A 13,826-nucleotide genomic window follows, 5' to 3' on the forward strand; every position below is an offset into this window, starting at 1 on the left:
AACCAGAGAATGTCTATAATTCCCTCATCCCCAGCAGCCCTCCATACCAGCGTCTCTCTGATTCATGACAATCTAACATCCAGAATAACTCTACCTCATTATTGTTTTAAATTGCTCTCATTCCCAGTCCTTAGTAACATTGGAAGGCTGTGGTCAACAATCTTCATGTTGATCATTAGTCTCTATGAAACTGTTCTTCACCTTCACCTATTTTACTTTAGATATCTTTTGTGTATTTAAATTCTCAAGAATTATTTATATAGTTATGAGAGTGTTCCTCGTTTACATGCATAGGAAACATTTGTTTTAGCTGTTTTGGTCTTAAACCCAATTTCAGATTTGTTTATAGTTAAATAATACTGTTTTTGGTGTTTTGAACAAAGAGGAATTTTGTTCTTATTTTATGGTTTAATTTTGTCCATTTGATTTTTTTTTTTTTTTTTTTTTTTGGCAGTGGTGGGGCTTGAACTCTGGGCCTGGGCGCTGTCCCTCAGCTCTTCAGCTCAAGGCACGAGCACTCTACCGCTTAAGCCACAGCACCACTTCCGGCTTTCTAGTGGTTTGTTGGAGATAAGAGTTTCATGGACTTTCCTACCAGGGCTGGCTTTGAACCGTGATCCTCAGTCCTCAGCCTCCTGAGTAGCTAGGTTGACAGGCATGAGCCACCAGCACCCGGCTCCATTTGATTCTTTAATCCAACTGGTACCTATGTAGGAAACTAGCGATTGCTAACAGGAATCTCCTCTATCAGATGGTGTTTATTTTTTCTTTTTAGAATATTTTGTCTATCTATGTAGATTTTTCCAATAGGAAGGAAGCGACAGGAAAACAGTGGGACGGGTCACTTTTCTTGCCTCCTTTCTCCCATGCAGGGACCTGTGTGTGTGGCGAATGTTCTTGCCATGACGTGGATCCCACAGGGGACTGGGGTGACATTCATGGGGACACTTGTGAGTGTGATGAGAGGGATTGCAGACCTGTCTATGACCGATATTCTGATGACTTCTGTTCAGGTAAGTTTGCCCTGGATTCCTATTTTCCAATAACAAGATACTCATGTGCCTGTGTGCAGGGTTCATCCTGATTCTTAAAGATACCATGAAAGAAATTGCAGTGTAAAACATTTGATATTTTCAGTGCTCCTGCTAACAAACTTGTGAGCTAGGACCCTGCTGGAGAATGCATACAGTTGACAAAGGCTTGAGATGGAAACCTATCCACTCCCTCAAAGTTAATCAGTCGAATTGCTCATCAGTGAACCACTAGCTCCTGATCTCAGCTCAACTGAACTCTGTGAAGACAAAACTAGCAGAGCTGATGACAGGCTTGTGCATTGGGATAACTGTGGTGACATATTATAAAATGTAAGATAGGGAAGTGGCACTGTAGCTCAAGTGGTAGAGCGCTCACCTTGAGCTGAAGAGCTGAAGGACAGCGCCCAGGCAAGAGCTGAAGGACAGCGCCCAGGCCCAGAGGTCAAGCCCCATGACCGACCAAAAACAAACAAACAAACCAATAAAATGTAAGATAGTATCTCTTCATTAGGATTTATATGCAAATTAATCTGTAGTATGATCTAGAATTTAATATCAATGAAGAGTTTCAAAATGTTGTAAGGTATTTCTGTGATTCAAAATTACTCTATATTTTGTGACAGTTCAGGGTCAAAAAACCATGAAGAGGACTGGGTAATGATAGCTTAGCACTTTGGTGCTTTGATAAGCTCATGGTTGTTGTTGTGAGCTAGTTAGGCTTAGACCTACTGTACATTAAGCTAGTGTAGTGACTTTAACAAGTCCTTCCTGGAGCTGAATTTTCCACCTCAGCCATTCCCTCTCTCTCCTCTCTGCCCTGATTTCCTTTTCCCTACATTTCATTTCTTCTCTCCCCTGTGAGATTCCAGAGAGAGGTAGGCAAGCAATTGGGCAGCTATGGCCTCGTGGCCAGTGGAGTTGGTCAGGAGAATATCTGGCCATAGGAGACTTCACCCTTTACATATGGCACACATGCTGTAGGTGTAGCCAGAAAGGCAAGGAAGCTTTGGGGACAATGGACTGTGATCTGAGCCATAAGACCCTAATCTATAATTGTGATTTTACTTTGAATTGATTCAAAAGGGTTGAACTGGCCAGCCCCCCCCCAGCACCCCCCAGCCCATCTCCCAACATTTAGAGTGAGATTTAGGAAAGAAAAAAAAATCCACATAAACCGAGCTCCTATTCTGCCAGACTCTGACTGTGTCCTTTCAAACAGCTCATTTCATTTTATTTCCATACTAACACAAAGAGGTAGAGATTATTATCTACAGTTTTACAGAAAAGGAAACACTTTTAGGTAAATTAAGTACCTTGACACAACTCAACCTGCTATCAAGTAGCATCTGAAAACACAGAAGTATGCAACAAATTCAATCTCCAAGTGATGCAAATAAGACTGTTCAATTTTACTTGTTCTGGTGAGGAAGAGCTCTTTTCCATCCTTCCACGGCCAAACTTCTTTTAAAAACTAATCTTTTCTGAACATTTTGAGGATCTGGGGCAGGCACCAATCTCAGGAGGATTTCTTCACTAAATCTGTGGGATTCTATATCATGTGCTTAGAGAGCTGTTAGACTTCACAGGTTTCCTAATTACCACTGTAAGATGCTCTGTAGGAAGAATGCCATGCAGTGGATTATTGTGTTATGAGACAGAAGGAACCCAACTGCATCAGTATTCTCCAGCAATTCTTGCAAGGCTGGGATGTAATAAAGCTTAGATGAAATGCAGTTTTATTTTTAGCCTCTGTTCATGCCTTCCTGAGACTATCGGTCTTATTTAAGTCCAAGAGAGATCTCCTGGAGGATTAGTTTAAGTTGGTGCTTAAGTTGGCATTCTCATTTTTTTTTCACTCCTGTTCCATCCATATTACACCCAAATATAAATATTTTGTACTAGTATGTGATGGGTACTAGGGTATAATTACTAAAGTGTGTTACCTGCCTACTCGAAATTGATCAGGTTTATTTCTGGTTTATCATCCATAGTGTGTGTGTGTGTGTGTGTGTGTGTGTGTGTGTGTCTATTGTATATCTATATGTATGTTTATTCATAAATAACAAGCAAGACTCCTTTGCTTAGATGTATATGAATACACATATACACACAGGGAGATACTGTAGACATTATTTAAGTGTAGACACATTGGGGATGCCAGCCATCCCATTTTGTGCCAACTGTTCTGTTTGCTGAACTCAATTTACTTCCTGATCCTGAAATAATGCCTTCATCCCTGATGGCTGCTTACCAATCTTGGTCTATTTCCTCAAATCTCATAACTGGAAACATTTGCTGCACTGTGACCTTCAATGCCTTTAGCTTGTCCTGCCTGCCAGAATGATTTTAAAAAAATATAAGGGTAGTTTTGACTTTGTGTTGCATTAGGTTGGAAAATGGAATCACTTGCCAGAACTATCTAATGTGGGGTAATTATTCCTTGTGGGTTACCAAAGCATTTAGGAAAAAGAAACTAAAGAGAAATGTTAAGTATATTCAGCCTGCATTATCTTGAAAATAAAATCAATATATTGAATAGAGTTCTAAAAATAACAAATGCGAGATACATCTAATCATTCCCTAAACATTTTTCTCTTGATGATCAACACGTTATTTTGTAAATAGCAACTTGCAAACACCAGATTTCCATTAACAGGATTTTTTCCATCATTAAAAACAAAAGATGAAGAAGAAATATTCTTTCCAGCAAAAGTGTTTTTGTCTGGAATAGATTCACTTACATTTGTACTGGACTAATATTTCTGGAGTTTAGATAATTTAACTAAAAAAAAAGCTCAGTGATTGCAAATAAAGAATGTTTTGGTGTTCACACCATTGTTAGAACAGTCAGAGAAGGTCAGTCTGTGACTCCTCACCATGACCACTGGATGACTGATCACACTGAAACCTTTCTTGTCCATGTGCTGTAGATTGGACTGCATTACCATTTACAGCATGCAGATTATGTCAACTATACTCATTATGTGGTCTTCTAGTACTGTGCATGTGTGTGTGTGTGTGTGTGTGTGTGTGTGTGTGTGTGGGCATGTTTATGTACTAGTGCATGCACATAGGTCTTTTAGAAATAATTCTCTTATGTTTAATTTTTCTGATGTTTGAGATCAGGGATAAACAACAACATTCTATATCTTTCATCTCTACTTTGTTGATCTTCTGCCTACACAGTTTAAGGAATACTTGTTAGAAGCAATGAAATTAATTCCCACAGGCTGAAAATATACACAGATTTGACAAACTAGCATGGAAGTGTTATATTTTAGATCGATGTGAAAAAATATTCTTCTTTTAGTTTTCTCCATGTGAAAGACAAATTAAATTGAGCTCAGGCTGAGACAGAGGAGTGGCATATATAAATAAAAGACAGATTTCTTATGCCCTTTATGAAAGACCCTGATATAAGTTGGGGTAGTCGAAAGGTTTTAATGTTAACTAGATTTTTTCATTCCTAAACTCTTCTTCATCTTAATTATATCCCTACTGAATAACTCATTCTCCCCATCTTCGGTATAGTTAATTGATTTTGAGAGATTAGTAAGTCCAGAAGAGAAATTGAAATAAATATTCATTAAATTGAATTTAATGTATGATAAACAGTGTTCACTAAATGATCTCTAATATGTTACTCTACTTTGACCTGTAATTTTGTGATTTGCCCTATAATGAGCCAGGTTAATGAAGGATGAAAAGCTTCTGCAGATGTATTGACCAATGTCTTTAAACTCAGAAGATAGAACTACAAATCTCAAGAAATGTTGATATAATAAAGAGCCAGTCTTTAATGAAAGAAAATTTTAATTTGCATGATATTCATTAGATCAGATACCACAGGAAAAAATAGCATGGGTTTTAACCACTTACTATGGTACTTAGCATACTTGTAAAACATGGTATTTCATTTTCTTTAGAATTCATATAGATTTTTGCAGCAATGATAGAAATCTGCTTTTCTATTTTGTATTTGTAACGATGCAGATCTAGATATTTATTATGAATTTTAAAATGCTTAGTTGGCTGGGTGCTGGTGGCTTACGCCTGTAACCTGAGCTAATCAGGAGGCTGAGATCTGATGGTTCAAAGCCAGCTGGGGAAAAAAAGTCCCTGTGAGACTATTACCACCAGTGAACTACTCAAACCACTGGAAGTGGAGCTGTGGCTCAAAGTGGTAGGGCGCTAGCCCTGAGCAAAGGAGCTTAGAGACAGTGCCCAGACCCTGAGATCAAGCCCCACAACTACCACCAAAATAAATAAGTAAATAAATAGCTTAGTTGAAATTACCATTCTTGATTACATGGGCTCCAATGTATAAAAATATCAGTAGTTCATTTTTTCATGTCCATTAACATATATAAGGTGCTTCACATAAATGGATAATATATGTTGCCCTGTTCAAAACCGAAGAAACAACTTCAAAGAGGTTGTCATTTGACCAGCTTTACTCTGTAGATAACAGAAGCTAGGAGTTGAGCCTAATGTTTGAAAAAAATAGATTCTTAACTTGATGATACCATTTCTCCTCACAATTCTTTACCAACTCTCTTTGTATGGGTCCAGGACTCTAACATATGTCCTCATTTCTTTCTTATATACAAGGCTGGTTGATAAGGATTGTGAACTCCAGACAAGTTACTGGCTTTAGGCTAAGTGTCTCTTGGCAAAGCCTATAGTATATCTTAAATGCAAATGGAAATAAAGTGTAGAGGTACAGAAGATAAGATTGTATTTCAACAAATTTTCTATAAAAGAAATTAAGAAAACACACAATAATATGTTTGGGGAGAAATTAACCAAGGAGTGACTTCTGTACACTGAAACCAATGAAACTCCTATCAAAATTTCCATGCCATTTTTCACAGAAAAGTAATCCTCAAAATGCAATAGAATCATGATGACTTGCTTCAATAATTTTAAAGAATTGTAGTTATCAAAGTTGTGGAGGTGGGGGGAAGGGATGATAGGAGAAAAACAAAGGAGGAGGCAACAATGCTTGATAAGAAACGTATTCATTACCTTGCTTATGTAACTGTAAACCCTCTGTATAGTATTTTCAAAATAAAAAAATTTATTAAAATAAAAAGAATATGGTTCTAGCATAAAAACTTGCACACAGACCAACAGAAAAATGTCCAGAAATTAACTTGTTTCTGAATGGTCAACTAATGTTCAACAAAAGCATCAAAAATATGCAATGGATAAGGGATAGGCTCCTCAATAAATGATATTAGGAAAACTCAATGCGCACAGGTAAAAAAAAAGAAATCAGATTCTTTCACAAGATGTCCATGCCTACGAAAGCAGCAGGTTGTACACTTTAAAATATAAATTTTTTGAGCTGTAGGAAATAACTTAATTAAACTGGAAGAATGAAAGCAACCTCTTTCAAATGCCAGAGTTTTTTTTCCTTGTCGTTTGTGGCTTCTAATTTTCCTATGGTTGTGGGGCCTCCACAGATACAGATCCATTGAATGATTCATTAGGTTAAAAAAAAAAATCCTGCTTGAAAAAAAGTTTTTTGTTTGTTCATGTGTCTCTTATTTCTCATGGCTGAATCCTTCTAATGCTCCTTTTAGGGTCCAGAAAACCATGAATCTGGAATTTGATAGATTCAGGCACACAATCCCAGTAAAATATTTATCTTAAAGTGATGTATTTCTTACCTTTCAAGATTAATTCATACAAAAGGGTGTCTGACAAGTGCGAGAGAAAGCTAGCCTTTGCCTTGAAGTTTTATAGTGTGTGTCAGATTCAGTTTCCACAGGTCCAGTTAGAACAGAAATTATGAACGAATTCCGACTCCATGGTCCTCATGTGCATGCTCTCCTGCTCCTTTCATGGTGAAGGTCACGGGCAGTGCAACTGTGGAAGATGTGACTGCAAAGCCGGCTGGTACGGGAAGAAGTGTGAGCATCCACGATCCTGCCCACTCTCTGCGGAGGAAAGTTCCAGAAAGTGTCAGGGGACCTCTGAGCTGCCTTGCTCTGGAAGGGGTGAGTCTCATTTGCATGGGTCTCTTGTGCCTTACTTAAAAGCCAGCCAGCATCTTCCATGGAATCCGATTCTGTGAGTGCCAGCATGTACAGAAGAATTGTCTTCCCCCACTTCCTCTCTGCCAGTCTACTTTAGCTTTGAGGTCTATTCAATTCCAGTTCAGGTCTGTTCAGTTCAGGGTTACATTTTTTAAGCCATATTTGTTTAAAGCTTTCTGGATAAGGCCATCTAATTGTCCACTGACATTTATGAAACTTAATACCATTATTTTGGAGATAGTGTTGGCTCTTGATAAAGCGTCACATAAATAGACAGCCATGGATACGCTTTGTCATTTTAGAAACCATGTGACCTCCGGTGTGCTTTTGCCACCAGTTCAGGTCAAATTTCAGGACAAGGAAAAATTCATCTTGAGGGATTCTTTTTGATTTAGCAAAATAAGAAATAAATTCACCTCTCAGAAAGTTAATATGAAATATCTCACAGGGGAAACAGCCATTGAAGTTATTACAAATTTTGTACAAGAAAGAAAAATGCACAAATAAAATAAAATTAAATTAAAAAAAAAAAAAAAAAAGAAAGAAAAATGTTACTTGAATGTTAGATCAGAAAGTTAACTTATTTATTGCAATCATCTTTTTAAAAATTGCACTTTTTAATTGCAATCTAGTTTGCAAAGTATAAAATAGCCTTAGGAAGGGTTTGAAAACTCAGTTTAAAAAAACAACAACATAGTTACAGAATTATGCAACCATGACTACCAACATTAGACATTTTTATCAGTCCAAGAAAGAAACCTGTACCTAATATCAGTGCTGATTCTACCATTCCCAGCCTTTTGATTGTACTAATGTCTATTCTGGTGATGTCACATAGATGGAATTATAATACGTTTAGTCTTTTGTCTGGCATTTTTCACTTGGTGTTGTGTTTACAAGGTTGATGAACAAGGTTATGGCATGCAGTAGTACTTCATTTGTTTTATGGCTAACTTACTGGATATAATAGCTATGGATCCATTCATCAGGTCATGATGTAGCCAATTTTATACTTTCTACAATTTGTTCTTTGCGAATAATACAATGACAAACATTCATGAAAAAATTTTAGTGTGAGCATTGGTTTTCCTTTCTCATGTACATAAAGTATGAGTCATCTGAGAACTTTAACTTTTTGAGCGATTGCAAGGCATTCTTTAAAATATTGACATTGTCCATTCTATCAGCAGTGTCTGAGAATTCCATTTCCTCCATATCATTAACACTCTTTACTGTCTCTTTTAAAATTATTTAAAATTCACTTTATGTAGAAATCGTCTCAAAACCTCTGAGTTCTTGTATGCTATTGGATTTTTTTAATTTTTTAAGTTTTGTTTTTGTTGGTTGTGGAGCTTGAACTTGGAGCCTGAGTACTGTTCCTCAACTTCTTTTTCTCAAATCTAGTACTCTACCACTTTGAGCCACAGCACCACTTCCAGTTTTCTGGTGGCTAATTGGAGATAAGAATCTCATGGACTTTCCTGCCCAGGCTTTGAACTGCAATCCTCAGATCTCAGCCTCTTGAATAACTAGGATTATAGGAATGAGCTTCCAGTACTTGGCACCATACGAATTTTTAAACCCAATATTTTTTTCTAATGATTGACAATGGAGAAGGTGGTTCTCTATTTGTCTTTCCCAGAGTGGAAAATAGGATGAATCAGATTATATCTACAATGATAGGAGCTAGATATATCTCCTATTTGATACCTATAGATAATGAGAAGTAGAAATCAAGAGACCCCAGGGTTAATAAAGTATTTAAGAGATCTTTTTTATATAGGATAGTATATGATTATATATAGGATGTGGGTAGAAGTATTTTTAATGTCAGAAGTTCTTCTGACTGGCTCCATCTTTCACCAATAAACTCAGAAGGAACCATGGTTCCATTTGTTTTAGTAATATGATTGGATGGTGCTGGATAGATCTGTCAAGCTTTTGAAGTTCTAAATTAAGAAAAAATTAATTTCCTTCAGACTACTGTTATTCACCCATACTTAAAAGTTACAGGATAAACCATTTGCATTCCTAGTTTGCATTGAGGCTAAAGCTAAAAGTAAACTCGGGGCCTTGGGCTGCAAACCCTCTACCACTTGGGTCATTCTCACTCCAGTCCTATATCTCTTAGTTTGATGTTAAGATTAGGTTTCCCGCTCACTTTTTCCTGGGAGGGCCTTGAACCACATTCCTCTCACCTTCACTTCTGAGTACCTAGAACCGCAAGCATCTATGACCATGTCTGGCTAATTTTAAATATATCAGACAAGTACAAGAAAATTAGTATGGTCTTATATACATTGATCCTTAAGGGTTTGTTCTTTAAATACATACTAGTTTCCTATTTTTTCTAGGATCCACTAGCTACCATGCAAAAGCTGTAAAGTATATTTAAAATGTATTTTATCAGAAAGATGCTGAATACATGTTTAAACATGATTTAAACATTAAATTCACTTAAGCTTTTAGAAGTACTTTCCAGATAAGCAATAAGCTTCACCAGTTTCCTTACAGAAAAATGGAGGTATCCATGAGTGAAATGATCTCCCTGGGAAGGATAACAAAATCAGTTTTTGAGAATGAAAACTAAGGATTTATGACAGCTAGTCTGGTGCTCAGACCAGCGGTCAGAAACCTTTGCTTTCCCATGAAGCAACATCTATAGACTGCTTGGCACTGAATGTTTTGAAGCAAACATCCAATATGAAAGCTCTGAAAGGATTAGTTTTGCAGTTTTTGAATGAACACCACAGCTGTGGTTATATGAGTGAGGAAACCAATTACAGGCCCTGTCAGTTCTCAAATCTGAGGGCCTCACTGGCTCCCTGATGGGAGAAAAATTCTCCTGGTAGGATGTTCCTCAGGGCCTGGTAAAGGCCTTTTCTCCGCTGGAAATTAAATTAGATTGCTTCCTTCTACTGATGATGACTAAGTAGAATGTTATGTCTGGAAGGTAAGAGAATAACTCACAGGATCTCTTAAATACTTTATTAACCCCAGAGTCTCTTGATTTCTCTTTTTCATTGTCTATAGGTATCATATAGGAGATATATCTAGCTCCTATAGTCATTGTAGTTATAATCTGACTCATCCTATTTTCTGCTCTTGAGAAGGCAAAGGGAGAACCACTGTCTCAATTCTCAAACTAAGGCTCTGCTCAAAAATTCATAGTGGCTTATGATGACCTACACATTAATTTTAAACTCTTCTTGACTTAAAACTTACTGTTCTCATCTCTGAAATTTTCCTGTATATGACCCTCACTTCAATGAAGTGAAAGACAAGTGAAAAAGATGTGTATTATTTCTGAGCAGTGGGAGATAGGGAAGGGTTTAATGTCCTTTCTCTCCCTCTGGCCTGAGGGTTTGCAGTGCTACAGAGAAAGCACTGATCCCAAGCTTGGGTCTTAAAATTACAATAGTTAGGAGAAAGCAATGTTAATCCTCCAAGAGTGTGTAATATGAGTCAGAAACTTATGTCATTTTTAGTGTCTGAGATTTAGAGGGCGTTGCAGTAGAATGATTACTTGAAATACAGTTAAACTAAATGAAACAAGAAAATACAACAAAGGTAAACGTACTCCTGAGGAGGCTCGGGGAGGGGGTAAGAAAATTGAAAGGGATGACTTTCAAAAATGAGGAAGGGGGTAAAAATTTCGACAAGAAAAGTACTTATTAACTTACTTATGTAACTGTAAACCCTCTGTACATCACCTTGACAATAAAATAATATAAAAAATAAAAAGTAAAAAAGGGGTGATTTTCATCAAGATACACTGTATTCATAAAATGCTTTGATGACTGGCAACTACTTTGCACAACAACTTAAAGATAGTGTAAAATATTTGCATAAACCTTAAAAATACTTGAGGATTTTAATTAAATGCATATGTTATTAATATTAATATCTAAATCAAAATGAATATGAGCACACTTGTATACTTTACAAATGTTTGTGCTATTCTAAAAGTAACATTCATGTTATCCAACAAGTAAGATGCTAAGAACATTAAATCCACTTTTAATTTTTCCCAAAGCACAATGATGTAGGAAGAAATCTAATTATTACTTTTGCAGAAAAATTAATTGAAACTTTTTTATCTTAGTAAGCTCCAGGGGTGCAAATTTTAATACAAATTCTTAACATGGAGTTTCTGACTCCAGAACTGTGATTTTAGATAATTTGTAGTTCTTTTATCATGATAATTCATGAACCAATATGTAATATATACATATATTTTTAATGAACTTGAAATATATAATTCTGAAAATTATTATTGCAGATATATAATATTCCTATTATATGATTGAACAGCACCTAGTATATGATTGTCCCAAACTAATTTAGCTAATTATTTTATTTTTTTTCCAGTCCTGGGGCATGAACACAGGGCTTGGCGCTGTCCCTGAGCCTCTTCGTGCTTGAGGCCAGTGTTCTACCACTTGAGCCACAGCACCACTTCTGGATTTTTCTGAGTAGTTTATTGGAGATAAGAGTCTCACGGACTTTCCTGCCCACGCTGGTTTCAAACCACAATCCTCGGATCTCAGCTTCCTGAGCAGCTAGTATTACAAGTGTGAGCCACCCACACCTGGCTAATAAAACATCATAACTTAGGAATCTGCATGGCCTCATATGATCTTCACATAGTGAGCATTAATTCTTTGAGAGATCAAATGCAGAGGTATAAATGAACAAAAACCAATTAAACTTTGGAATAAAAATAATCAAGCAATTTATATTCTTTTAGCCAGGAACATTAGAGCGGTCCTTTTCAACCATCAGTAGTAACAATGTAGACAGTTCTCGGTGTATTTTGATCTCTGAGCTTTAGCCTTTTCTGTTTAGTGAATTCCTTCCATTGACTTCAATAATCATCAGAGTAAGTTTTTTTTTTTAATCAGTAGAAAGTATTATTCAGAAAGTTGTTTTTGCTGTAGCTACCTTCTGTGTCCAGTGTTAGTCTTTGTATCTCATTCATCTTTGTGCTTGGCCCTGAAGATTTCCTCACTTAACATGTTTTAATTTTTGAATTAAGTAATTTTCTTCAATTTCTTTACCTAAGAACATACTTTGAAAGAATAATAGCATGCCAAAATCTTACCATCTGCAGATTTTTCAGGTGAACACACAATTCATCTCTGTCTTTTCCTGGCAAGAAACATTTTCAAATTTTCTTCTTTTATTTATTAGAGTGGTTTCTCTGATGCTTCGTTTATAAGCCATGTATTTTTTACTGTACGTGTTTTGGACCGTTGAATCATGACTTTCCTTATTCATGTTTACAGAGATGTTATTTATTTGGCACAGAGAGAACGTTATCACATTGGAAGTTTTCCAGACATTTTCAATTAAGTCCTATACCACATGTTGTGACTTTGATTATAATTTTTAAATCCTCTGTGGCCTAATTAACGGCCTTATTGTAAGTCAACTCTAGCAGGTGGTGGTCACATGACTGGAGTGTTCTTCTGCTAGCATCCAGAGAAAGCAAATTGAATTCAGCCCTTACTCTATCCAAGTGTCCTGGCCCAGTGGTCCTCTACGTCTGTAAATCCTCAAGACCCCTGAGATAGTTGGTAGTCACACACTAAATGATGGCCTTTCAAATAGGCCCTCCCCAAAGGGGAGGAAAGAATGGCCTGCTGAATTTATCTGTGTCTCTACTGCTCCTTAATCCAGGGAGAATGAGCGTGCATGTGCACTTTCTGTGACCACCAAATGATAAGAAATACAAATGGACTGGTGATTCGTGGTTGGAAGCCAAAGTGGGGACGTCGTCATGTTGCAGCCATTAAATGATAAGAATCATTTTGTACTCTGAGGGAGGATTTCGTGCTGTTCACTCTTCTGGCTTGTATATCCTCTGTTACCATGCAGTGACCTCAACTATGTCACCTACAAAGAGGAGATCCTGTTATCATTTGCTTCTTTGTTTTTTCACTTGGAAAAGCTCATTGGAATATCTTAATTGTATCACAAAATCTCGGGTAGATAATTATTTTTTATGGCTTTGTTGAAGATGTGGCTGGAACAGAAAGACTTGGATACGGGCAAAACTAAAGAAAATGTTACCGGCATCCTTTCTTCTGTCTTCATGTCTTCAAGCTGCACTTAAACTTCTCTGTTGATATTTAGTGTATTCCCACAAAGATGGCTAAATGCATAGTAGTGCACGGAACTATTGATCTATTTGAAGGTAAAATAGATCAATAGGTTTGATTAAACCTAGCCTCAGATCTCTGTCATAGGATAAAACGATTGTGTTTTATTCCCTTTAAAGGAATTGCTACAGAAATGGAAGAACCATGTTAAATTCAGGGATTCCTTTTTCTAGTGGGTAATTATTGGTGCCCTTTATTTCCTTGGTTTTTAAAATCTTGCCTTTCTTTAGCTGTATTTATATTCAACAAAACAACAAACAAAAAATTAGAAAGTGAATTTATTTATTTATCTTTAGATAATATCAATTTATTCAAATTTCAAATAATAAGCACATTACTTTTAATTACTTAGGCTTTCTAATCCACTGTCCTTCAAACTTTGTCACTACCAAATAAGGCAGAGTATTATTTTGTGTGTAGGGTAATCATTAATCTTGTTTAAATGTTTTATCTGTGGCAATAGAATATTTTGTATCAAAGATAAGAATCGATCCAAATAAACAGACAGTTTTTATTACATACTGCATCATTTTTATGTGGTAAATTGAAAACCAGTGAAATTCTTTGGCTAAGAAAACTTCCTC

The 13,826-nt window shown here is 36.4% G+C and overlaps 1 protein-coding gene across 2 annotated transcripts in view; it reads left to right on the forward strand.

Annotated features, from left to right (window-relative positions):
* The window catches only part of Itgbl1 (integrin subunit beta like 1), a 170,991-nt gene that overhangs the window by 85,848 nt on the left and 71,317 nt on the right, over positions 1-13,826 (forward strand). The window contains exons 6-7 of one of the 2 annotated variants that reach the window (XM_042697231.1): positions 873-1,013; positions 6,893-7,039. In XM_042697231.1, the coding sequence (XP_042553165.1) occupies positions 873-1,013; positions 6,893-7,039 (288 nt within the window). The remainder of the gene's footprint in view (positions 1-872; positions 1,014-6,892; positions 7,040-13,826) is intronic. The other variant, XM_042697233.1, reaches the window with a different exon arrangement.

The sequence above is a fragment of the Dipodomys spectabilis genome, unplaced genomic scaffold (genome assembly GCF_019054845.1).
Source record: "Dipodomys spectabilis isolate Male_0828 unplaced genomic scaffold, ASM1905484v1 ptg000215l, whole genome shotgun sequence".
Lineage (NCBI taxonomy): Eukaryota > Metazoa > Chordata > Mammalia > Rodentia > Heteromyidae > Dipodomys > Dipodomys spectabilis.